This window comes from Chroicocephalus ridibundus, chromosome 4 (assembly GCF_963924245.1).
Source record: "Chroicocephalus ridibundus chromosome 4, bChrRid1.1, whole genome shotgun sequence".
Taxonomy (NCBI): domain Eukaryota; kingdom Metazoa; phylum Chordata; class Aves; order Charadriiformes; family Laridae; genus Chroicocephalus; species Chroicocephalus ridibundus.
Genome location: NC_086287.1, coordinates 36500611 through 36527871, shown reverse-complemented (window position 1 = coordinate 36527871; position 27261 = coordinate 36500611). Strand labels below are relative to the sequence as shown.

At 36.1% G+C, this 27261-nt stretch overlaps 1 protein-coding gene across 3 annotated transcripts in view; it reads left to right on the top strand.

Annotated features, from left to right (window-relative positions):
- Nucleotides 1–27261, top strand: part of DPH6 (diphthamine biosynthesis 6) — a 213099-nt gene that overhangs the window by 139093 nt on the left and 46745 nt on the right. For all 3 annotated transcript variants that reach the window (XM_063332229.1, XM_063332227.1, XM_063332228.1), the window contains one exon: nt 9499–9741. In XM_063332229.1, the coding sequence (XP_063188299.1) occupies nt 9499–9741 (243 nt within the window). The remainder of the gene's footprint in view (nt 1–9498; nt 9742–27261) is intronic.

The window sequence follows — 27261 nt, the reverse complement described above, 5'->3', positions numbered from 1 at the left end:
TTTTTATATCAGAGGGCTTGACTCTGCAATTAGTTTTTACTAGCTACAATAACTACTGTCATTAAATAATGCAAACAAAAAGTGCTAAGCACATGGTGAGTTTGCAAGCACTGTTTCTTGACCTCACTTTTTGATGTAAGATGGATAAAAATATGATTGCAGCTTGGTTGGCAGAACAAAAGATACGTATTTTATTAGTAATGTCAGTTACTAATGTACTGTCAATATACTGCAATTTCCAGTTCCCAAGTTACATCCTTTTAGAAAGGATGTATGTAGAAAGTTCTGTGAAAATAAGTATTATAAGAGAACAATAAGGTGAATGTACAAAAAAAACCATGATTCGAAAATGTATAATATAGGATTCTAACTGCATACACAAATTAATACCTTTTACAGCACAGAATATAATAAAGTTACAGTCCAATTATAATACAGACTTTAAATATAATATAATAACTAAATATAACTTGTTACAGAAACTTAATTTTTAAATGCTACAAGTTGCCACGTAGTCAATAGGTAACTTCTTGTCACGAAGTGCTGCCAATCCAAGAGAAAATCTTCCCTCTGAAAGGTACATAGTAAAATCTGTTCGATTGCATATTTAGAGATGTAGTGGTATTTTTCCACATTGCAATTCTGATAAAAGGTCAGTGTTTAAGGTAAAATATGAAACCACACTATGTGGCTAGAATGAGAACTATCAGTTTTAGCTTAGTAATAGTTACTACAGTTAACTGTTTTCAGTTAACTAATTCCTGATTTTACGGAACTGCTTCTTTACTGTCTCCCAGTTATCGCAAACCAGTATCTTAAAGTAGCCAGTGATATTCATGAAAAGCATATATTGAGGAAGAATATTAAGCCAAGTAAGGGCTGGGAACGCAATCTTTTCTGTAAGAATAGAATGTCACGGTGTTAATGTGTTTCATACACTGTGAATTACTGTTGTGTGATGAACAGCTTTCACCTTTCAATGCAGAGTATTTTCTCTGCCTAGCTGTCCCTCTTCTGTTTATAATCACACTAACCTATTTGACAGTTGGCATGAGTAAGGATTGTAAAAACAGGTAGTAATGGGAAAAAAACAACTCACTCTTCATAGGCTTTTATGACGGCAGTCTTGATTCTCCTTGGATGTTGTATTCGAGAACAGTGGTAGAGCTTTAAGCAATAACACCCTTCTTGTAAGTAGAAACTTCAATCTAGAAATTTCTACTGTGCCTTCTTGGACTGCTTTATCACTATAGTGATAGTTTAACTGATGTTTTAGTTTACTGTAAGTAGACATTCTCAGTAGAAACTTCGGTTAACGTGGGAAAGGTATTACAAGATCCCTTTCTAAGTAGATTGTATGTTTAATGATAAAAGTAGAGACAGAGCCTGTAATATAAACACATATAGGTATATTATGATATCACATCACTTTACCTTTTTTATTTATCTTCCTTTAAATATTGTGTGTGTGGATACAATTACCACACAATTACTCTTTCTCATTATATATGCTCTCCAGTCCCCTAGAACTGTAAGCATAGATAGAGAAAAATGTAGAAATCAAGGAGGGAGAAATGTCATGGGAGCATGCTAGCTATATCTTTTTCTTTTTTCTAGGACAGAACTGACAAAGAAAGAATGCTGATATATTATAAAGCTATCCTTATCAGAATAAATTTAGGATAATAGTCATAAATAGCAAAACCACAAATGAACTGTATGGGAACCCCGAATGAATGCTTATGTAACCTCGTGTAAGGTTTAGACATTTTCCATTTAACAGAGGGGGGGAAAAAGTATTTTTTAAATTTTTATATCTTACCCTGACAGATTAAAATGCTTTTCATACTTTGAATGCGGCTACATGAGCCTGTAAATTGAAAATCAGTGTTAATGATGAAATGTAAAAACTTCTGGAAAAAAGTTCTTCATGGACTCTGAATAATCATCTGAAACTTTGGTATCACCTGATCTTTTACACAATTCATTTTGAAATATAGAAATCATACCTTTCCTAAAGGGTATGGTACCAGTTTCTGACGTTTTAGAAAATTTGATGTTTTCATTAGCCAAGAGTAGTTGTTACTTATCCTGCAACAAGTATTTGGTAGGTCTGATGAATTAGACTAGTTCCATGAGAATAGAGACTGTGTCTTCTTTTATCCTATACTGAACTAGCTTCTAGTAAAGAGCAGTTATGATTTAATATAAACTGTTCAGCACTTCTGCAGTCAAGTTTTCTCCCTTGTTATGAATATCTGTATTTCAAAATATTTTTGCCATATGTTCTGGCATGAGTTTTCATTTCTCCTAAGTTAAGTCTCATTTTCTTATTTCAAGCCTTTTTTCCAAACCTATCTGTGTCCATTTTTATTATTTCTGCTGGTGCACATTCTAATTTAGTATCCTCTATGGGTTTCATTACCATGCTGTTAATCCCTTCTTCCATTGACTTAATGAAGATGTTAAACAAAATCAGGCCTAATACCAATCCCTGCGGCCCCCCCGTCAGTACATTGGCATTTTTATTACTCTCTCCTTACAGGCTATCGGCTAGTTAACAGGAGTTACAATTATGAGAGTTAAAAATAATTTTCAAATAGGTTGTATCAGATATTTTACAAATCCAGATGACCCCCATTATCCTCCTTTATCTATGCACATATAATTAATAAATAAAAAAACCCACCATCAGATGTGGTGGACAGAATACGCATTTTCTAAAAACGCATTATCCATTGCTCAATAGTCCATGTCCACATTGAGTCATTTGCATCGCTGTACACTTTTAGGTACTAATGTTTTCCACCCTGTTTTTCTGGACCCTGAATATGCCTTTACTTTTCTTGGTAAATATTGATTTGATTAAGTCTCTCATTCCTGATCCCAACCCCAATTGTTATGGGATACACTAATCTTAGTTCTTTTTTTTCATTTTTTTTGTTTGGTATCTTTATTCAAAGTGATACGAATAAGAAATGAGTAAATGATAATGAGTTTGGAGGTTTTACTCCATCTTTTAGATAAGGTGTATTCATAAAGCTGAGTGTTCTGCAATTCTTCACAGTTGGCAGATTTTGCTAATGTGGTTGTGTGAGAACTAATGATTTTTTTCAAAAGCTAGAGAGGAAATGGTAGGCTTTGTAAAAGGTGACAGATTAATAGTCACGAAGACTAGGATTCCACTGTCAAGGAAGGAGTGCATCAAAGATTAATACTCTTGTTAGCTTGCTCATTTTCAAGTAGGGAGGTGGCTCTGTTTCTATTTAGGAAAAAAACATCCTTGAGGATGTGGAGAACAGTTTATCCTCTATGGCAATTAAGTCTTTGAACTGTCTACTGTAATTTTCCATAAAGAAACAATATGTGGCCTGTGTGCCAGTACAGGACATTGTCCGAAAGATGCATAGTAAGTAAAGGATATTTAACCTCCATTTTCTTCATTTCCTCTCTGTGTATTGGAGATTCCCAATGGACCAAAACAAGAGTCCTGGAGAAGACTTCAGACTAGCTGTCGTGACCATGTGCGTATATTAGATGGCAAGGCTTTTTCACCCACTTTATTGGAACCTTTCCTAGACGTTTGCAACTACAGTTGCTGACTTTATAAGTTAGGTTTATTTTCGTTTTGTGTCTCAAACTCCCTTGGAATGTGAATGACAGCTTTTGGGGTGGGATTTTTGTGAAAATTTCAGTTTCTGAATCTTTGTCTTCTGTAAATCAGAAGCGTGTGGTTTTTATTTCCGTCAGTTGTAGAGCAGAATAAAATTGATTTGGCATTGATCAAGATTTAAATTTAACCAACACATTGCCAAAAATATGTACGCAAATATTACAATTTTCTGTGATAGGATAGAACGGTTTTTAAAAAATGGTTTTCAAGCTGAAACTTTGATCTTGCCTTCTCTTAAGCTTTCTGACCTGATTGTCCCTCTCAAGTCTGTGCATATAGCATTTTGTTAAATTTCAAGGTAGTACAGACCTTCAGGAATGTATTATATGAGATTGCCTGCTGTAAATCCAGGACAGTCTAAAGGCTCAATTTGAATTGTTTGATTTTTAGAGGATTGCAGAAGTGTTTACAGTTGGGTAGCACAGAGTATGAATAGGAGGTATCTGGGTGTAGTTTTTTGAGGTTGATTTATTATTCATACCAGTTAATGTTGTGGCTTCTTCAGATGCATTGTCAAGTTAGTTAGCAACCTTTTAAAAGGACTGCCAGTTTTTGTGCTGCTCAGTGCATGCACACTGCATGACATGATGCTTCTCTTTGGAATAATTTCCAAATAGGAAATGCACAAAAGTTTTAGGTGTGTTGGTAGCATTATGACACTGTGCTCAGTGTCAAATATCACTTTGTGGGACGGTGTATCTTAATTTTGCTAAACTGCAGGTAAAAAAAAAAACATACAGTCTAGTTTAGCATCCATGAAATTGCAGTATTTTATTTCAGTTCTTGATAAAAATTATCCTGTGAATTTGCAACCCAAAAATATATATAAGCTCAAAGAGAAAAATTTAAATCACACTTGGATAAATAAACTTTAATACTGAAGAACAATGCAAAAAGATGTGTTTTGTAGCCTTGTAGTTTAGGTGATCGAATACATTTGGAAACATATGAAGCTCCATCCCAAAATGAGGATTAGCAAACTGGAATCACAGCATTTGAAAACTGAGTTATAAATCTCGGAAAATTGTGGAAATGTTATGACTATTTCAATAAGGTAGCAAAAATATGCTATAGATTAATTATACTTTTTTGACCCAACTAGGAAAAAATATTATTTTATTTAAAGGGAAGTTCTGGAGTTTTGAGTATGATATGCAAGCATTTTGCTAAGTTATACGTCGATTCTTATAAGTGTCATTTTTTTTAGTCAAAGATAATCACAACTTTTTTTTTTATTTTTCATTAGGAATATATCCTTCATCTTTTAGCTACTGATAACTGTACACATGTTCTCAAAAGAAAGCCTGTATCAAGATAAACTGTGTGTGGTCAACTCATTTGTGGATTTTTTAGACTACAAATTTGTAACAGTTCAGGAAAAACTTGTGAATTATATTGAAGGTTGTGGTATATTAGAACCACATTAGTTAGTCGGATACAATTTGTGTTCATAGTGTGAACGGAAAGCTTTTCGATTACTGTTGTCTAAACGGTACCTTTAAAACTTTATTCACACTAGGTAGTTGAATAAAAGATTTCACATTGCAAAAAGCAATTTTACCATCATTAGCTAAAATAAGAGGGCCCTAGGAAAAAAGGATTATCATATATTAAATAAAAAGTTCACCACCTTACAGCTTTAATCCCGTTAGAAAAGATGATTTCTATCTAACTTAATCAGCCAGAGGTCTTTATTGCCTGGAGTATTAATTGATTTAGGTCTTCATTAAGGTCAGAGGTACACATGGCTGACCAGAGGCAGCCTATTAGCGCGTTGTCAGTTATGCTTATTTACATTGACTGAACATAATGGTGGGTTATTTCACTGTTAGGTCGGGGGGTCACTGAATCTATTGTGTACCCTGACCTGTTAAAGGGCAGCAGTCACTCAGACACCAAACTGCATTCATAACAAAGATTTGGCTGATTGCTTATTGACTCCATCCTTGCCAAGAAACACACCTTTGTCCATATGGTGCAACTATTAACATTGGCCTAAATACTTGTGGGTGAATGGTTGAAAAGTCTCCGTATGAAGTTACCTGCAATTTTTGTATTATGCCAGTTAATCACTAGCAAGTTTTAATAATACCAGCAGGAAAAGTTTCATAAAATTCCCATAGTTGCTGTTGGCCTTTAATTAAAAAACCCAACTCAGTGCTTATCTATAGGTATCCTATTTCTTCTTTTTTCTTTCGAAGTAGTAATAATTATAGCATTCTCTTGCTAATCAGCATCTTAAGTTAGTCCTCATGTCCAATTAAGTCTGTTTTTCTCATTGTTTCTTTCCCTGAATTGTATTTTGTGGGAGATAAGTTGTGTCCTTTTGTTAACTTATAATACTGCTAAAAACTTTTTCATGGGATAGAACAGTTCAAAGTGGCACCAAGCGTTCTTCTGACTTTTCCTTTCCATGGTACTATAGAATGCTTTCCTTCTGCTTTTCTCAAAAGTGAAAGCAGTTTAAAACAAAAGGTGAAATAAAGTAATAATTTGCTACTATACTGTCTTCCCTCTATATCAGCTGTGATCTAGCTCTGTATTATACGTAATTCCTGCAGCACAGCTACACTATGAAAAGTAGTAATTCTCAAATAAGAGCTTAGTGTTCCTATCTGTTAAGAGTATGGTTGCATAGTCTGAGGTTCAGATTGTCCACTGACTTCCCTTGATTATTTACGGTTGTGCTAATGAGCAAAATAGCTGCTAAAATATTATGTCAGCTTATTAAGACTCACCTTTCATTTAACTTGCAGTGATACAAATGAAAATAAAAAGACAAGAAATGTGAAGCAACATGAGGCCCCATTTATAAACTGCTCGCTGCTGTGGAGCTATATTGGAAATAAATTGGTAAAAGTGAGCACCTCAGCAGTACAAGTTTTTTATTTTTGGTTTGTCAAATCTTTAATGAAATTTTAGCACTGGAAAAGCGTGTATGGGCTGCAGTGAAAATTAAATCATCAATGTAAGCTCAGACATCTAGTGTATAAATACACATCCATTATATTTTAGTTTTGTTTCTATGCTGAGTTTACTGGATATGTGAGTCCTCTAGACTTGATACGCTGTGAATCTATAGCCTGAAAGATCTTCTGTTATCCTTGTCGGTGCTCCAAAAAGATAAACTGTTGCAAGGTTCTAGCAGGGTTTTGCAGAACACTTTCACAACACAAGGACTGACACCATACATTGTGACATCTCCCGTTGTAAGATTTCAGTACTGTGAACAAGATACTATGATGTCTTCTCTATTCTAAACGCTTTTTACTCTGCTAACAATTTTCTGTATAGTGCTGCAAACATTCTAGAGACAACCTCTTAAAATCTGCTGAAACAGTGTTTGTACTGGTTTGCTGCTTTGCCCCTGCTGATTGTTTGTTTATGCTTGCTTTTCATGACCAAGTCACTGGGAAAGAGGAGAGGAACATCCCTCCTCCTTCCCTTATCCTAAATTATGTCCCCCTGAAATACAGTCGCTGCAAACCTGTGGCCGTGTTTTGACCCTTTTCCCCTCTTTCGCCCTTGCATCCACCCTTCCATAGCATGGTGGCACGTTAGGAACACTGTTTTTCTATTAATTACATCGTAAGATAAAAACAAGTATGTTAGGAACAGAGGGATTTTTTATGTGTTTTTTTAAAGAACTCTGCAAAATTCCCACTGAATCTGAGCCAAAAGTGGTGCCAATTTTGCTCAAATCCTTCAGAGATTTTTTTTGACCTTGCTTATGACCAGTGGGGCTAATTGTATCAGAACTATACAGGATACTTTAAGAAAGTGCTATCTTGGTCCGTATTTCAAAACACTGACAGATATTTTGTCGTTAATTAGTATTCATATTATGTCTCAAACAATCTGTTCAAGAATAGGGGAAGTGAACTGGTTGAACAGCTCTTCTGTCTACCTAATAATTAACATGGATGGTGCATGGAAAACCAGCAGCCCAACAGGCAAAAAAAAAAAAGGAAGAAATATTGCCAGCGTGATTTTTTGCTGTAGAAGTATAAACTACCTGTATTGGAGTTTTTGACTAATGCAGGGATTTCACTTTGCAGAGGTGAAAATGAATGGCTCGCTTAAAAACAAACGTGTGCCCCCTCTGAATCATATCTTCCTGAATTTGTTTCTCATCTTGTCAGTATGCCACTTGGTAGCTGGCTGGACTCCCTTGTTCAATGGCACATATTTTAAAATAGCACTGTAAAAAAAAAAAAAAAAAACGGACCATTTGTTCCTATAAACCAAAATATTACTTGCATATTATTTTTTTCCGAATTCAGGATTATATATAGCATTATCAAAACAATATTTCAGATATTTTAAACAATTTAAATGGTTGATGGGTGTCAGTTGATATGTTTCCTCTCTGCCTCCTCCCCCTCTTCATCTGCTAATCATAGAACTTGTATGCCAAATTGTATAAGATACTCTTCCAATAGTTACATGTGTGAGTCTTTTGTGAGACACAGACAGTTATGAGGACAGATTTGGAGTTGCATATGGGTCTGTCACATGGTTTGATTGCCATGTCTTCTAGGACACAGATTTCTTTTTTAATTATTCTTAATTCTGAGGGATTTTTACAGTTTATACAGTGAGTTCTGCAAAATTCTTCCTAAAGATTCCTTGCACAGTCCATTTTCCCTCTCTTTACTCCTAGCAAAATGCATCGTGTTCTGACTTCAAAGCTGCTTACGCCCACCTTACTTCCCACTTCTATACTTAGTTTTCTTTTGATATTGAATAAAATTTACTGCTTCACTGATCAGGAAATGTACAGACTTTCTAGAGAAGTGCAGCATAAGAGGATGAAAAGTTTTGATATTTACATTAAGATTTTATAATAAATCTTTGAGATGTCTGAATAGTAAGAATAAATGTTTCCTTTGCTGGCTGCTGTTAAAAAAAGTAGGTCTTCAGAGTGTTGCCAGGAAGACTTTGGAAAATCAGCCCAAAGTAACTGCATTGCAGCTCAACTTAAAACATACATTGATAGCATCTGGCCACTCATTTAATTCCATTTTCAAAAGGTGAACCCATCTCTGATCAACAAGCACTCTTCTACAACAACAAGCACACTGGAACAGGCTGCCCAGGGAGGTGGTGGAGTCACCATCCCTGGATGTGTTTAAGGCTCGTTTAGATGTGGTGTTAAGGGATAGGGTGGAAGGGAGAACTTTGTAGAGTGGAGTTGATGGTTGGACTCGATGATCCCAAGGGTCTTTTCCAACCTAAATGATTCTGTGAGTCTACATTTGATTTTCACATATTCTACATTTAATTTCCTTTTATCTTCTGGTGGATTATCGTTACTTTTTTCATACTCAGTCTTTTAGGTGTTCTGCGAATAGTATTTTTGTAGTATTTTTAAGCTTACTAAAGACATTACAGATATATACTTACTCTTTCTTATATATTCTTATGTAAAACTTACTTAAGACTTAGGAGTTTAAAAAATAGCATTGAACCAAAGATAATTTGCATCATTACTCAAAAAAAGAAAGCAAGAACATATTTAACCATGTTGGGGCACCAGTGTGATCCAGCAGCTGTAACAGCCAGTAAGATCAGATATTATTGCTTTGAGCTGACGCATGCATCCATGTATTAACTGTTACGTTAAAGCTTATTGTAGTGTGTTTCTATATTGTAGTTAAATCCCTATCAAAAATTGTCTTCAGACTGGCATGTTTGCTCCATTTGTGACAAATGATGACAAAGAACATTACTGTTGAAAGAACCTACCCGGAAAAGAGAGCAGTGCTTCCCTTGCCTTCTGGATACTCCCAGAACCTTATTTACTTATTTTTGTTTTCTTCTAGGTCGGAGATGTTCTCTACTGTGCCGGACAGATTGCTCTAGTACCTTGTACGATGCAGCTTGTTAGTGGTGGCGTACGGACTGAGGCCGTAGTTTCCCTCCGTCATGTTGAGCGAGTTCTTCAAGCTATGAGCCAGAAGGCTGCACTCCACCACGTCATCACAGCCAGCTGCTATGTAACTGACAGCAAGCACATTCCCATTGCTCGCTCTATATGGCAGAAGAAATTAAGAGAATGTAAAAAGGTAACTGTGACATCCATTTTCTTCTTGTCTTTTTTTCCCCCTCTAAGTCTTGTGGCAGTATCACAATTTTCTCAGTACATTTCAGAGGGGCTCAAGTAAAGCTGATATGATAAGGTTTGATTGAGCTGTTATGTTCTGGCTCATAAGTGGTTGTGCACAATTGAGAAAGAAAATTGCTTAATAGAAAGTTATATTCATCACTAACTTTGTCTTAATTCCCCAAAGCAATATGTTAAAGAACTCTTTAAAGAGCAGTCAGTTCCTCCAACAAAAATGTGAATAATACCTTATTTGCATTACCTCTACCCACATATTTTTACATAATAAGAACTGGACATTTTACTTCAGCTTTTTCTGAGTTGTTCTGTTGCGGTTTTTTCCCCACTCTTTCTTACAAGCAATATTGTCATGACAACTGAGTTGAGCAGTTTACTGCTCATTGTTGCTTATTATTCAGCTGAACTTCTAAGACCAGATCAGGGCGTGCCTGTCTATTGGTTGACCCTAGATTATCTCTAAAAGCATAATAATTTGCACAGTGATTTATAACAGTAGCATAATAATTTCTATTATGCATGTACCATTTTTCTTAAATACCCATGGAACACCATGCAAGCATTAAAAAGGTAATGACCACAAGCCTTGTAAATAAAACATAACTTCTCCACAAATACGTAAAAAAGAGTAGTAACTGCATAATTGGTGTATAATTTAATATAACTTAATTATTATGGTTTCTCAGGGAAATACATGGCTCAGAAGCATAGCATATGTAAATGTTTCCATAGAAGAAGGAAAACTACACCTGAAACTGTCTTTCTGTTTGCCTTCGCTTTCAGTCTCTGTGCTAGACACTTATCTTTCTGAGTAAAGATGTAGGCTTTACTTTGTGTTTACACATTCCACCTTGTTTTATTAATATAGGACGCTCTTAAATAGTGTTTACTACTCCTCCAAGACCAAGCGTATTGAATCTGAGTTCAATTCAGTATTTTGTTATGTGACCGGTTAGTACCATGTACCATGACTGCGAAGCCTACGTGCTTTCTTATGTGTAATATATATGATCTGAAGGCAGATTAGTGGTGTTTGCCAGTTATTTGAAGCTTTGCCTTTTTCCAAATAGAATCTTTTAGGCCTTCTGTAGTTATTATACATACCGGCCACTCTTTATTGACTCTTTTATTTCTTCCACTTACTGAGATGACTAGGCAGTACTTTCTTAGCTACATAAAAAACACTGATGAGGTTGCTTGCTTTTGGGCTATTACTAGTATCTGGTCCATGTCACTTTTTAATTGTTCGGGCCATAGCTTAAAAATGGATTGCTACCTATGCATCCTTCAATGAAGAGTTAGCTGCCTAAGAGTTTTCAGGAATGTTTAAGAAAAAGCATCCTAGAGGAGCATCAAGCAATCCTAGAGGATGTTCATCAATCTTATGCCGTACTTATCGGATCATATTCATTAATGGAAGTATCAGAAAGAGAAAAAAAAATATTAGCAGATGAAGTAATGTGAGCCACAACACAATCTAAAAAGGCTTTGGAAAAAATTAAAATATCAGTGAGAATGAGATGTTATTAGCAGCCAGATGTTCCCATTTTCCTATCATTTTGTCAATAGGAGGTTCAGACAGAGAAATTGAATTTGTCCTCAGGCTATGCATACTTTTTTGGTTAGTAATGGTTTGTGTACACAGCAAAGCAGAGAAAAAGATGTACCAAACAATTCTATTACAAGGAATCAGAGGGAAGAATTGTCCTGCTTTGAAAATACAATTGTCTTGTTAATGGAAGTAGAGATTTTGTATTGGAGAAAGAGCACTAGCTGGCATGGTACTAGGAGAATTTACTCTCAGAATAAGGAAAACAGTAAGGTTTGAAATTTGGAAGAACTTTTGAAAATGACTGATAAATTGTATGACAGTTGTACGTCTCCCTCACTTATTCCACAGAATCAGTGAAAACAGGAAATGTAGGTTTTACATCTTTTAAACTTTTCTTTGTAGCAGCCTGTTGGGTGCTGTAAGATACTGCCGTTCTGTGTGGAAGCCGGAACACAGTAGCTTTACTCTGAATACATCTGTATGTTAGAGTCTAAGTAGCGTATCCCTTACTTCTGTGGGTTTGTTTATTTTTTGGTATCCCAATACTACTACAGACAGTTCTGTCAGATACCATGATGTGAAATAATGGTCTGTTTTCTTCAAGTCAACCAAGTCAGCCAAACCAAAAGTATTTTATTATTCTTGAACTGTATTTCAAGCAGTGGCCAAAGGCCTGAATCAATAGCAACCTACAGATTACTTAATAAGAACAAATGATGTCTTAGTTGAAATTGTTCTGCTTGTGTCATTCATGGAAAGAGGAGCCTGTTTGTGCAAACAAAACAATGCAGCCCAGAACTCGTTTCTTGTAAACTAGACATCATAAAGCATAGAACTAATCATGTTTTAAAGATGGGTTTTAAATTCTACATTTCAGTTTTTTGAATGTTCTGTATTTAATAGCAGAATGACGGTATATTAGGATTGAGGTATTTGTATTTAACACAGTGACTAAATCACATGCATCAGAACTGCCAAAGGCTTTTTTTAGAGCATTCTGTCATATAGTGATGTCTGGTAAATATCCTCCACATAAATAATACTGTTCAGCAACTTCAGTGCAATCATTCTACATATTTGATGTCAGTAGCCTGTAAAGCACAAAAGGGATTGTGTAAATTGTTTAGGACACGAGTAAATCGGACCTAACAGAGCACAATATAAAGAGAAGTGTGAGAATTGTTCTCTGGATGTGTTTATATAACACAAAAGGTTTACTTCTAAGAGCAGGATGTGGACGCAGAGTTGATCAAAGCTTCATTTGAGATAAGGCCACAGGATCAGATATGCTTACCTGGACTTTAGAGGACTTCTTGTCATATCGACAGGGAGCATTGTCTTTTAGGAATTTCTTGAAGAGAAAGATAAATTGAGTATGTTTCAGAGTAACCAAATTATATCACTGGTAAGTGGAGGAGTGGCCTCTAGTGAGCATCAAGGATGGGAGGGGATTCTAAGAGAGGGAGAAAATAGTAAGCATCTGTGCTCCCAGCACCATTCCCCGCAGCCTCACCCCTCCAGTATAACCCCAAGCATTGCCTTCCTGAACTCCAGTTACCCACAGGCATCAAGGGTTATGTCCTTAGAGCTGGAACACAGCCCTTGTCCCTCTCTCTTCTTTCTTCCTATGTCCCTTTGAGTCACAGTGTCATTGGAAAAGCCATTTGGAGTGACAGAGGAAACAGAAATCTGGTGGAAGGATGGAAGGTTGTAGTAGAAAGAAAAAAATAGCGGGGAGGGAAGGATAAGAAAGCAGCCCCACCAAGGTCTCACTCAAAAAAACCAGCAACCTAAATCACTGGACTAACAAGAAGATCTTTGGATCAACATTTTGAATGTACACAAGAAAGATTTCCTTTGTTAAACCTAAAAAGATATTGTAGAAACTGAGATCTAAAGTGAGGGAGGCAAGGTAAGCATTTAAGTTCTGTAGGTGGATAGGGCTGCGTTGTTATTACGTAGTGGTTGTTGGAGAAATTAAAATATAGTTAAGGGAAGCAGTGGTTAAAATCAAAAGAAAAAACAGGCTCCATTGTAGAAATTAAAATCTAGTTGAGGGAAGCAGTAGTTAAAATCAACAGAAAAAACAGGCTGCAAAAATAGCATAAAGACAATTATGCAAACAAATAATCAAAGCCAAAACCTAGGAAAAATAATTTGAATGAACAAATACAGGTGCCAGCCATTAGCAACTTCCCCCCACCCTTTTTTTAAGTTACATTCCTTCCACTGTTTCTTTGTGATTCCCGGACAGGCGTTGGGACATTTTGACACTCCTGAGGAGGTACATTTATGGAGCTTCTCTAATATACCTAGTCAGAAACAGTAACAATTATGTGGCAGAACAGTTCCTGCCTAATCCAGTAGTTAGCATTTAGAGCTTTTTTTGAATTTATTTTTTAATGTAGCCAAAAAAAAAAAAAAAGGTTTATAGCATTGCTAAAACTTTCTGGAAGAAGAACTGACAGTTTTCCAATTAAGTCTCATCTTGTGTTTTTCTTTACTTCACATCTTTTAATGACAGTGTCATGTAATATGATGATTTTATAAGCGGTTTTGCTAACTCATTCAGCAGAGTAATCAATAGAAAAAACATAAGCCAGATGGGTTGTAGTCCATTTGTATTGGGTGGGACAGATGGCATTATTGATAGATGGAAATATTCCAAATAATTATTGTATAATGATATAACAGTGACTGTGCCTGCAAAATTTTATTCATTTACTTTGTGTACACACTTTATTCAGTAGGGGTTGAGTTGTACCACTTAGACAGTGCTCCCACTATATTTAGTTGGGAGCTGAGTCCACCCTCTACCTTCTTTTTCCCCTCCCCATGGGCTTTCCATGCAGAACCATCCCCATAGTACTTTGTTAAAGTATTTCAAGTGGTGGATTGTACTTCTGTCTGTACAACAGGCTCCACTAGACTAACTGAGATGGGCATGATCATGATTACTTGGTTTTTTCCTACCTCTGAACGCCTGCTTTTGCTTTCTTTTGTTATCCTCACCAATACAAAGAAGAAACATACTGTACTGCCTTAAGATTTCAGGCATTCTAGCTTGTTTAACTGCTGGGTTTTATTCTTTTGCATCTTCTGATCCCCAGCAAGATTTGGTATAGCTAGGCCAGTAAAATATATAAATTCTGATAAACTCTGTAATAGATACTGGTTTGGGCTGTTGCTGTTCAAATATATATTCCATGGCAAAGTACTATTAATTCATTTTTTTCAGTGAGTTAAGAGCACGTTAACTTGCTCACAGAAGAACTTGGGGGCCATTTGCTGCTTTTGGAATACAGTTCTTGATAAACGTGACTAAATGATAAAAATGGGTTTCAGTTCTTATTTTGATTTGATGGCCTGTACAAGACTCAGAGGCAGATTTTCCAGAACTATCTGAAATTTTGTTTCTGATTTCTTTGTTATAAAAAGAACAATGTATAGGGAAATACTTCAGTACATTTAGTACACAATATTTTGTTACCAACACAAATTTTAGGATTTCCGGTATTTTTAAGTGAACCCAAAATGTTGGCAAAGGGAGGTACTGAAACAGTGAAAACAATATACTTTGTTAAGATTAGAAGACAGGGTTGCTTAGAAAGATAATATTTAATGTAATTACAAGATGTATTAGTAGCTCTAAGGCCATTAGCTTGTCTTTTGCTTCAGCAATTCATTTTATATGTACTATTTTTTTTCTTCAAATGATGATATTACAGGTCAACTACACTCTCAGTTATTTTATTAGGCAGCTGCCGCTGTATTTTCAATCCTCAGTAATCAAAAATCTACCTGGGGAAATACTTCCTGTGACATGAAAAAATACGTGTCTTTTGGCTTTTATAACACGGCTTGCATTTGGACGTTAGTTGTCTGGTCCTCTTCCTCCAATAAATTCTGAGCAAATGTACTACAAACTTCCAAAGTTCTCCAGCCCACCTTCTTCTGACAGAAGCTTTCTTTTTTTATGGTAAGCATTCAGGATGAGTGGCTGTGATCCTATGATTGTTTCAGATCCAGCAGAGTGCTACAGTTGACTTTGATTCTGTCAGGAATGCCAGTCAGGTTGTTGACAATGTGTGTCTTAATAGCATGTAATGCAAAAGTGATGGAAAAAAGATTTGGAATGTTTTATCTGATATAATTGTGAATGGGTTCCTTGCTTATTTCAGCACTCGCGTAACTTGATGCCAACTTTTAAGTATCTAAATTTAAACCTTTTGGGCCAGAATCACAAACTGTTCAGATGTCAAAAGATGTAAATGAGCCTGAGCTAGGATTTTTTAAAAATATCTAAGAGCAGTCATCTAGGGGCACTGGGCCTATTCTAGAGAGCCCCCATATCATACCTCCTTCGACACTGCAGTAAATACCACTGGTACTACCCTGTGTCTTTCCCCTTTGCCTACCGAATAGTGCAGAGGTCCCAAGTTATAAACAAGTTAAATCCTGAACCAGAAGCTGTCTAGCCACCTGCAGTGGTTTTCTGGAGTAATTATTATGTTTTGATGGCAGTCATTGAGAATGGCATCATGCATCTGTAACACAGCAGTCTGTTGCATTGTTCAGACATGCCGGTAGTATTTGAAGTATACAGACTGTCATGAATTTAAATAAAATTCATGCATTCTCTGACACTTTATTCTAAGTAGAACAGAAGTAGCTTATGCTCAAATAGTGGAAGTCAAAGGTTTTTCTTGCTGCAAAGGATTGGACAGAGGTCTAAGATCCTCTTTACCTGTGGAGAAAATTACTGTAAAACTTACAAGGAATATAAAAACCTCCCAGATTTCAGTGAGAGGATATGTATTTCTTCACCATCCTGAACAGATATTTGTAAGTCCGTAATATTCAAGTACACATTTTTTATATATTTTGTTATATGTATTGGTTGGTTAATACCTATGTTTAATACCATTATTAGATTTCCAAATAGTATTTTAAATTCTGTGTGCTATAGATAATAGTATAGGGAATACTAACATAATTGGTCTCTTCCTTTTACCCGTTTCTTGAACAGAATAGTTAAAATGTGAGGAGTAGAAGTAAATGAATATTATAAAGGTATAAATGATAGATTAGAACCCTGCTACATTTACATTGCAGTAAAATCTCACATAGGTTAATTAATATAATTGGTAATATTACCAGAAGAAAAATAAATATTTTTGAAAAACATTGCCACCAGCCAGTACCTATGCCTATCAAAAATTCAGTAGGAAGAAAATACATGTTTCTGTTTCCCTTTTTTGTCTCATCAGGTTTATAACATTTATTTTGCTACTAGATGCTATTTTGAATGTTCCACAGTTTAATATATTAAACCAGGCTTTTTTTATGGCCCATGTTAAGAACATGCAGTGCATTCAAATAGCACAGTGGTAGCGAGTCTTTCATCTTGTGCCTGGTGTATTTCATTTCCCCTGTGTTCAGATTAAACAAAGCTTTTGTATTCATTTGAAGCAACTGTAATGAGAATATTTAACACAGGTCAAATGCAGATAGTGGAACTCCAGAGGTCCTTGAAAATAGTCTGCCTTTTGACACTGGGCCACGATGGGAGGTGAAAGCGTTGCCACTTTCACTTTTTTTTAAAGGAAGATTATGATAGTCTATTTATAACATTAGTGGAGCCTTAATGAATTTTAAAAAGGAATATAGTCAATAAAAAGAACAATGAAGCAGTCTACATGATTTTTCTAAAGCCATTATTAGAAATTGAATATATATGTATACGTAAAAAATCATATGGTTGCATAATGTTCTAAACGGTATACATGAATTTAACTCGTAGAATGTAAACATAAAATACAAACAATAGAAAATAAGAAAGGAGAGGATTTCTTGTGTGTATGTATATTTACAGAATATCTGTCTGTAGATAGGTACAGATACAATCAAATCTTCAGCTGGTATAAGTCAGCATAACTCTCTGGTTTCCACGAACTGTTTTACACTAGCTTATTTGCCATTTACAGGTAATACATACATGCATTTGAACGTTGTTTTTCAGTTAGACACAGTGAAGAAATGCATGTCAAGTTATTCAGGGCGGTAAACAGCCTAGTTCATCCAGGCTGACTGATTTTCCCTTGCAGCAGTTCCCTTATAAGAGTTTTTTTGAGTGATTCTTCATCCCCTTTGCTGAAAATATTAATTCTGTTTTGAGCCTGTCACTTTTGTGCTAAGCAAGAGGGCATATATGCATCCGCTGTTTGCTTAGGCCAGAACCTCTGGTCAAAAGTCTTATGTGTGATGACTGTGAAAGCCATTAACAGGATTTCAGCCCCAAGGCTGGTACCTGTTGTCAGTGCCTCTTTATAGGGGGGAGAATGCCATTTTGGTTGAAAAGTCATCAAGGGCCTACTTTCACTCAGGAAACTTCCCTATTTTTCTGTAGCACTAATTACATGTAGGGCACTTCAAATCCCCACAATTAAGGAAGGAATTTCAGGAGAATCATCAGCTTCAAAGTTTTTTTGTTCTCCTACGGATGAGTTAATCTTGTTGATCAGGACTGAAGGAAGAGCCAGATTATCACCCCAACCTACATAGACAGTTTTATTAACAACTGGTCCTTCCTAAAACTGTAGCATGTTAATCTCTTTCAGACACCAAAAATGTTCCTTCCAAGTCAGTGCTTCCAGCAAGTAGTTTGATGTTAAAGTACTAAGTAGCTATTCTAGGTCTTGGTCTTTTCCAGGGAGTGTATTTTAACTTATCTCTTCAGTGTGAGCTCAATAACAATCAGAAAACTCAGATCTTAGAAACTAGTCAAACTTCTGTACTGAAAGTCCTCCCCTTAAATTTGTAGGCAATATCCTCTTCATCACGGTTATGCAGGACCTGGAAAAGCATTCCTGTTGCAGGAGGGAAACTCAGCTATAGAGTAGTGTACTGGGATGGAGTTAACTTCCTATCAAAGCCTATGGTGCTGTGTTTTGGATTTGTGGCTAAACCAGTGTTGCTAACAGGCTAATGTTGTACAATTTCAAGACCGGGGGTAGGCAAGAGGCAGCCAAAGGAATATCCCATACCATATAACATACTCAGCAATAAAAATTGGAGAGTTTCATCTTCCAGGGTGAAGTTGAAGTGATTTGAGTGATTGCCTTTGCATTACTAGTTTTATTCTCTTCAATTATTAAACTGTCTTTGTCTTGACCCAAGAATTCCCTCATTTTCGCTCTTCCCATCTTCGCTCTCCCATCCTGCCAGGGTTGGGATGCAAGTGAGCAGCTGTGTGGGTGCTTACCTGCTGGCTGGGGTCAACACCACGAATAGATTCAGCAAATTACCACGGAAGAGAAACTCCACAATTAACTAGGAAAATTCATACCTGGCCTTCTCCCTCATGAAACTCCAGTCAAAATTAGAGCTCAAAATATCATCTCTTCCTTTTAAAACGGTGAAAGAATCTTAGCTCTACTCAGATACAGTTATGATCTTCTAGCACCGAAAACTTGAAAGAAAGAAAGAGAAAAAAGAAACTAACTCAGGAAAATATCTTCTTTCTTCCAGTGGAAGTACGTCTTTACTAGTGTATAGTACAATCCAAGAGATCCTACTCAATTTCCGTACTTTATTATCCTCATCTCTGGTTCTGTGTGCTGGTCATAATAACAATTTCATTTCCTCTTTCTTCTCCTCTTCTCTGAAAGATATCACACAGGCTTCAAAATTAATAATAGCTCTTCAATTTCCTTACTCATAAAAGTCAAAGTAAACCAAAAATTTATCCTTTCTGGTACTCCACTTTCAAAGAAGTACCTAAGACAATGTGAAAGGTGAGCTAGCATTATTTGGAAACCCCTTTAAATTTTTGCATAGCAAAAATGAGCAGTGCTAGCTGATGAACACGCAGTAACATGCATGCCAGCTCAGCAGTGAATAATCACTTTCAGCTTCCTTTCTGTCTTTGTTCAGCTTCATGGATGAAAAATAAAACCTCTTCCAGCTGATATGATACAATTGTATAGTTCTCATCAATCCTTCAGTTGTAACACAATGAACACAGCTGGTAACACTTGAAATCTAACTGTGATTTTCTTTTGGACATTGTTCACTGTTAACATTATTCAGGTCTTTATGCATCTCACTTCTAAGCACTTCCGTGGAAACATCCTTGGACGTCTCCTGTAGTTGACAAAGTAGTTACTTCTCAATGAAGAAGCAAGTGAGTCTTAAAGAGAAAAATGTAACTGTTACCTGATGAAAATACTAATTGTCAGTCATTTCTGATTAAGTCAGTAATTTTAGTAAAGCTTTGACATAATTTTTCAAATGAATGTTTGCCTGGAGTTTTAGATATGTGTTCAGTAATGCATAGTCTCATAGTTTCTCTGTGCATGTTCTGCAGAATTACATGGGGGAGATGTATAGGTATATAGATTTTCTCTTTGCCTCCCTCCCCGTATACATTTATATGTATATAGATAAATATATATTACATACATATCCATGAATCTGTATTTGTATTGTTTTATTAGTATAACAACTTTCAACAAGCATATATATTAATATCTTTCTTCACTGTGGGGGTGGTGAGACACTGGCACAGGTTGCCCAGGGAAGCTGTGGATGCCCCATCCCTGGAAGTGTTCAAGGCCAGGCTGGATGGGGCTTTGAGCAGCCTGGTCTAGTGGGAGGTGTCCCTGCCCATAGCAGGGGGATTGGAACTAGATGATCTTTGAGGTCACTTCCAACCCGAACCGTTCTATGATTCTACATGTCACTTAAAGGCCGTTTATTGAAAATTTTCTATTCTAATCTTCTGTACATAGACTCACCTGCCTTCAGGAACGTAAGAGTTAAGATCCCATTATATATTTCAGAGACCTGTCTTCATCTTCAGGAAGACAAGTTTGCTTTCCATTATGTCTTATTCCAATGACTGCTGAGAACAGTTACGCATTTAACTAGAACTTGGTTTATAATTTTTACGTTATTGTGAACTTCCTCTCATGAGTGGATGTAGTGGGTCTGGCTGGGATAGAGTTAATTGTCTTCATAGCAGCCCCTAGAGTGCTGCGTTTTGGGTTTGTGACTAACACCATGTTGATAGCAGACCAGTCTTGGCTGTTACTAAACAGCGCCTGCACAGCGCCAAGGCTTTCTCTTTTTCCAGCTTTGCCTGCACCCAGCAAGTAGGCTGGGGTTAGGCAAGAAGCTGGAAGGGGACGCAGCTGAGACAGCTGGACCAAATGGATGAAAGAAATTTACATTGCACATAAATTCATGTTTGACAATAAAAACAGGAGCAGGGGTGGGTTTTTTCTTAAGTAGCTATTACTCAGAGACTGGCTGGGCACCTGTCTGCTGGTGGGTTGTGGAGAGTGATTGCCTTTATTTTTTTCTCTTTCCTTCAGTTACTAAAGTGTCCTTATCTCCACCCATGATTTTTTCTCGCTTTTGCCCTCCTCAGTCTCTCCCCCATCCTGCTGCAGGGGGCATGAGCAAGCTACTTGGGGGAATCTTATCTGCCAGCCAGGGGCAACCCACCACAGTGGACTGTAAGAAGTTGCCTGAATTGTGTCGCCTGAGTTTGGCTGCTGCAACATTGAACTGAGGGAAAACTTGTCCTGCAAAATCAAAGTCCCAAACTGTATGTAGGAGATCATTGACCAATATAAATGCCTTGACTTAAAATAAATGGCATGTGCAGTCCGAAGCATTTAACTGATCTTGCTTTGCAGTCATACCATATTAAAAAATGAAAGTAACTGACTGCTGAAAACAAACATTTGCCCCCAAAATACTCATATACATGAGATGAAGGAATTAAAATGTTTGTATTTTTCAATAAAAATCTTTATTTACTAAAAAATGACAAATTCAAATAATTTTCAATTCTATATATCATATCACTAATAAAGTTGGCTGTCTCAATGAGGGAGAGCCTGGCAATTACTAGATTAATTAATTAACAGAAGTTTGATAGTGTCACCAGAATTTTCAAATCGTTTTTCTCCTGCCTCCAGCAGCATCACATTTTTCTTCATTGAATACTGCAAAATTTAATTACGTGTTTAAGAACAGTAGCTAATGGTCCTGTATGTGTACAGATGAACAGGTGATTGTAGTTAGAATATGTGAGGTAAAGCTGACATTTGGTTTGAAAACTAGTTCCAGAGCTCAAGATCAAAGTTCAGAAGGAAAGCAGACTTTCAAAGAAGACATCTTTGCAATCAGTATCTGAAATTTAAATTCTAAATGATAAAATCAGTTATCCTTAATGCCCACAAAGTAGATTTTGACCATTAACTTTTCTTATTTTCTGTCCCATTTGGGTACACACTCTCAAATGATTTTCAAGTGGAATCTTTCCATCTTGAACATCCTTAATTCAGTTCAACTCTCTTTCCTAAGTGCTTATTTTTGACACTACACATGAAGAATAAAACCCTCCGAGTGACAGTCTGTGATCATGTTTCATGTGGCAGACTTCATTTGCTTTCAGTTTATATTGCTATCAATTTATGACTTTGTTCCCTTAAATAGTTATCTTTTTTTCCACATTGTAACTGATATATTGAATGATGTATATTTGAGAGGTATTTCAAGGAATCTTAACTTCAGTCATTAACTGGTTATCTCTTGGCTCAGGAACCTTTAGTTTGTTGAGAGAAAGTTGATGCTTGTAAAGCAAATAAAACAGCTTTTCAAGATGTAATTATTTTCTTATCAATTTTACTTTTTCATGCCCTTTTGAGCATCTAGCATGCAGTGCTTGAATTTACATTTAGCTCTTCGGGAACTGCTTTAAATATTATTATTATGAAGGAAGAAATAAAAAATCAAAGTGAATTTTTAGTACAATAGCGAGTTATAGGAAGGTACAATTGCAGTAACAGCAGCCTGCATTATTGTATAGAACTAACTCACAGCTTGACAGAAAGTCCCTGCTGGGGAGGAAATGTAGGGGAACTGGCAGAATTTTGCTACATCTGCTCCCTACTGCTAATAAGCTTTAACCTGTTTCATTTTTATTATGCTTACTGTTTAGATATTTTGCTTCCAAAATTATATCTGTAACTATGAGAACACATAAAAGGGAGCACGACAGGTAGGCTGTTTAAAAATTTAAAACTATCAGCAAGGGATATTAAAGGCCATAATGAATAAGATGGTTGCCTTCTCAGTGTGGGTTTTTAGAGTTCAGGCACTGGTGGAAAGACTGAGTGTAAGTAGTGGGTAAAACAGATTTCATAGCTTGAGTAGCTTGTACAGCCAGAAGGCACCATTAGATCATTTAGTCTGACCTGTATATCACAGACCATTACATTTCGCCCAGAAATTCCTATTTTCAACCCTGTGAGTATACTTAGACTAAAATATATCAGACCTTCAGAGTTTAGAATACTTTATGCCACAGGATGAGAAACGAGAGACTGAGCTTCCCATGCAGTAGGAAACGTGTTTATCAGGTTGGTAAGTATGCATGGTAACACGACCACTTCTGCGGAATGAGCCAAACAACCAGAGGCTCGTGTGCACTTAACGAAAGTGAAAATCCCTTCCTGACCGCTTTGACTCAGGGAAAAAGATACAGGTATTCATATTGTATCCGAGCACCTGCTTACTGAAATGTTCTGCTGAAGCCATAACCAGTTACTTCAGGGGAAAAAAAAAAGAAAAACAGAAAAACAACCCCCCCAAAAAAAAACAATCAAAAAAGGAAACCACCTTGCCTCCAAAAAAACCCCAAACCAACCTGAATAAACAAAAGTTAGACTTAATCTGTCTCATTATTTATCAGTGGCAGTAGTTAAGGGCCCAGTAAGAGGGAAAATCTTCTCCTTCAAGCAGCCATACCCATTTTTAAAGCTAATATTCATTCATAATTCTGAATTTCAGGCAGTATGCCCCTTTGACAGCCATGCTGGCAGTCCCGTGCTTCTCACGTTCTCAGTCCAGACGCATTCATTCCAGACCTTTGAACCTCTGAATAATCAGTGCTGTAGCTGGTTTATAACCGTATGAAAATGTGGGGAAAACGGTATTGTGTATTTTCCATTTGATATTATCCCATGCTTCCCATATCTGATTATCCAACATTTTAAAATCTTTCTTTTGCTCTGATGGTGGCATAATTGTCACATACGATTATGAAATGTGTTTTGAAGAGATATTGAAATGTATAAAATTCAGTGGGTAGTTGAAAACTCTTAAGTCCATGGGGCTATTGAGACTGTGCTTTTAGATAATGGGTTAGAACAAGATTGTGCCGCTTACCTGATAAATCAAGCAAAAATGCCAGTCTCAGTCTTAAATAGGGGATTATTCTCCATTACTGTGCATGCAAAGATCTGTGTCTTTCTTTCATTTTTCAGTTTGCATTTTCCGTATTTCTTTCAATTTATTCTAACAAGTAATTACTTGAGCTTACTTTTCAAGAAAATTTCCGGATTGCTGAGCCCAGAAAGCAGAGGTGTTAGCCTAGTTATTACAGACTTTGTATGCAGTCTTCAGGCTTTCAGACATTTATTTGTTCTATAGACTTGTTCAGAGCTGATTATGTCTTCATGGAAATGTGATACTGATTGCTCTGATTTTGATCATGTAACAGAGCTGCTCGGTTTCTAAAATGAAAGAATGAAAAAACAGAGATCTAACAATAGAAAAGAGAAGTAAAATTAACAAGCGCATGCTGTTTTTATGTACTAAATATAATCAAAAGAGAGCTTGTAAGGTTAGGTCTTTAATTTCAGCTGAGCCCTTTGGTCTGTCACACAGAAATGATGAAAATTTATGCCACTGCTTGGCCTCTGTTGACAATAATAGCAAAAGATAGAACAGCAAGTTGCTAAATTATTTTGTTTGAGTGATATGAGATATAGATCGTATGTAGTTATTGATCTGATTTCTTATGAACTCCTTTCATGAGTGTCCATGATTTTTTATCTTTTTTATATAATGATTACATATACTTACAGTAGTACTATTCAGAGACCATTTGTCATGGAAGTTTTGATTCTGCAAAGACTTAAATATATCCTTTATGTATCAAAACCCTCTCTCAACTTATAAAATCAAATATATGCTCAATTTATTGTGGGATTTGGGCCCTCAGAGTAATGTTAGTTAATTTTTGTGGTAGTTTCTTCTGACATACTTGGTTGACTACCATAAAATTTTAGCCCATCACCTTGACAAATGCTAATAATAGCCAGCAATATATTGTATAGATTTCAGATTTCCTCTGCTCTCACTAAGGTAAGTTGAAGTATGCTCATTTTAGTCATCTGCAAAATACCTCTCTGGGAAGAGTTGTGCTTGGCATGTTAATTGCTGACTATTTCGTATCTAATAATTAATTTTGCATCACTACCATACCTGCATGCAGAGTTTTTCACAATTATTATGAAGAAAACTTAATTTGGATTTTATTTCCAAATGCCAGCATGTGGAAATATAATCATTATATTGAGAGATTACATTAATTTGAAAACTATTTGAATTAAAAAAAAGTTGATTAAAAGTACCGTTAGAAATAGTACTGCCTCTAAATTTCTATACCCATATTTGTTCCCTTGTATCTAGCTTCCCTTTTTTGGGTTTCTGTTTTTTAAAGATAGATAAGGACCGCACAAAAAAGATATTATTCTGCAAAATGTGCTATCAGATGCTGACACAAAAAATAAAGAAGGACGTTGTTTTCTCTAGATTTTCCCTGGTTCAGTAACGCCAGGCAAGTACAGGCTCAGTTTTCCGATTGACATCATACAAAATAGTTTCTACATGACACAGTGGTAACTGAACTACCATCAACTCTGCCCAAGAGGTTGTGGAGTAGAGGACTAAAATTTCTGAAGAACTTGTTTCTTTTTATATTAACAGTACACTTGTTTCTTTTTATATATTAACAGTACTTATTCCATGATAACTGTTCAGTTTATAAGACCTCATTTTCAGTCTGCCAGTGTTCTGTTAATGTATTTTTGGCACGCAGCAAATAATGTTTTATTTCAGGAAGGAATACTAAATGACAGACTTTCTTATTTCTGTAAGCTTTGCAAAAAGAATATTCTTAACAATTTTATTGTTATAAAACACTGTGATCTTAATTCTTTGCATTCTGGCGTGTTATACCAGGAATGCATGTTGCCTATTTATTAGACAAACTGGGATGTTAAAAAGAACTGCTTCTATCCTACTTTCTTCAGGAACTGACATTTTTATTCTTATGCAGTTTTCCTAGTGGAATCTTTACTTTTTAAAGTCATAAACCTATTGTTGTGAGAGACTCTCTAGCAAAGCTTAAACTGTATCTCAGGAGTTTGATGCACTCTGTTTAATGCAGGCAGTGTAAAAGAAGTTTTAAATGTATTATTTAAAGGCACATTAATCTTGCTGCTATAATGCTGTAATAATGCATACCATAGAAGGTTTTCATAAACTCAGCTTCTAAAAGTAACATCACAGTATCTTTCTTTTTGTTCTCCAAGTTGGTTCTTTGTAGAGATAGCAATTACGCATTCATCTCTGTCTCTTGTAGCCTGATTCCATATTCAGCTGTGAAGTAGGTAGACCTTAGTCCTTACTCACACAACAAAAAGAATATTTCTTATTTGGAACAAAGGGAAGATAGTAAAAATAAACAAATTTATATAATAAATGTTAAGAGCTAAACTGTGTATCCTTTGCATTTAAATTAAGTAAAATAGTAAAATGCTTATACAATGGATTGAGTAGAGGTTTGTCCTGTACTCATTATTCCTGTGTTTTCACTGTAATCTTAATAGGTCTGCTTTTGTTGTAAGGTGGTTTTTTTTAAATGAAAAAATGCACTATTAGTTAGAGAAATTCTTTTTTAAGGTTAGAGCTTTTAAAAGCACACTCTGTGTAAGTTAGCTTACAACCCTCACAGCCCAGCATTTTTAATGTAACTATGCTCATTGCGTTGGGTTCTGGTTTGTTTTGTTGCAGTATTGTGAATGCATTAGGCATTCATTAGTGTAAGAGCATTCTGTAGATCCCCTGAATATGCACACTGAAAATCAGGTGAATCTTTACTAAGAACTAAGGCATACAAAATGCAAGGTCTTGGTAATACTATATGAACCAATGTGATAACTTCTTGTATTTGAGCCAAGCTCTGGAAAGCATTATGCACACAGCAGTTCAGATAACCGTTTTACTTTAATGTAGAGATACAGGTTAATTACAAGTTTAAAAACCAATTGACAACCCCTGTTGTTAACCTTCTTTCTTGTGATATGAAAGGGCTTGTATTTCTGCATTAAACGTGTTCATAAAAGTGTTAGCTAAGGAATGTTCTGCCAAGCTACCTTTTCAGCTTCAGCCTAGGCATGAATATAAAGTATAAGAAGAGTTCCCATCCTTGTTTTTCATTATTAGATACCTTACTGAATTGGATGTTGTTGATAACTGTAGTACCGTGGCTTTCAATAAAGTTTTCATCCAAGCCCTTCGACCCCTTCTATTCCCAATCAATCTTCCTTATATTTTTGCAGATTTGAGTTAAGCATCCATTGCACAACCTCAATAGACAGTTACAACATAGCGGACTGCCTGGGTGGCTCCGGTGGCTCAATATCCCCTAAAGGAGATAAACCTCCTGCTTGGCACTGTCTGGGACTCTCTTTGTTGTGTTTTGGTTGTCTGTGCTGTCTCTATCAGTATAAGCAGGGACTGAAGATATACGTGCCCCCCTAAAAGTGGGATTCCAGTTCTGTCTGTGATTCTGCTTTGGGAAAAGGAGAAGAGGAAGCTTTTTTTTTTTCTTTCTCAGAAAGAGGTTAAGGGTAACCACATCAAACTCCCACATCTTTGAGCCTAATATTCTGATGTCGAGACCTCTGCTCAACTAGCTGAAGAAGCACTGCAGAGCTCTTACCTGCATTCTTCTGCTTGACTCTGCGTTCACCATTCCTCTGTAAA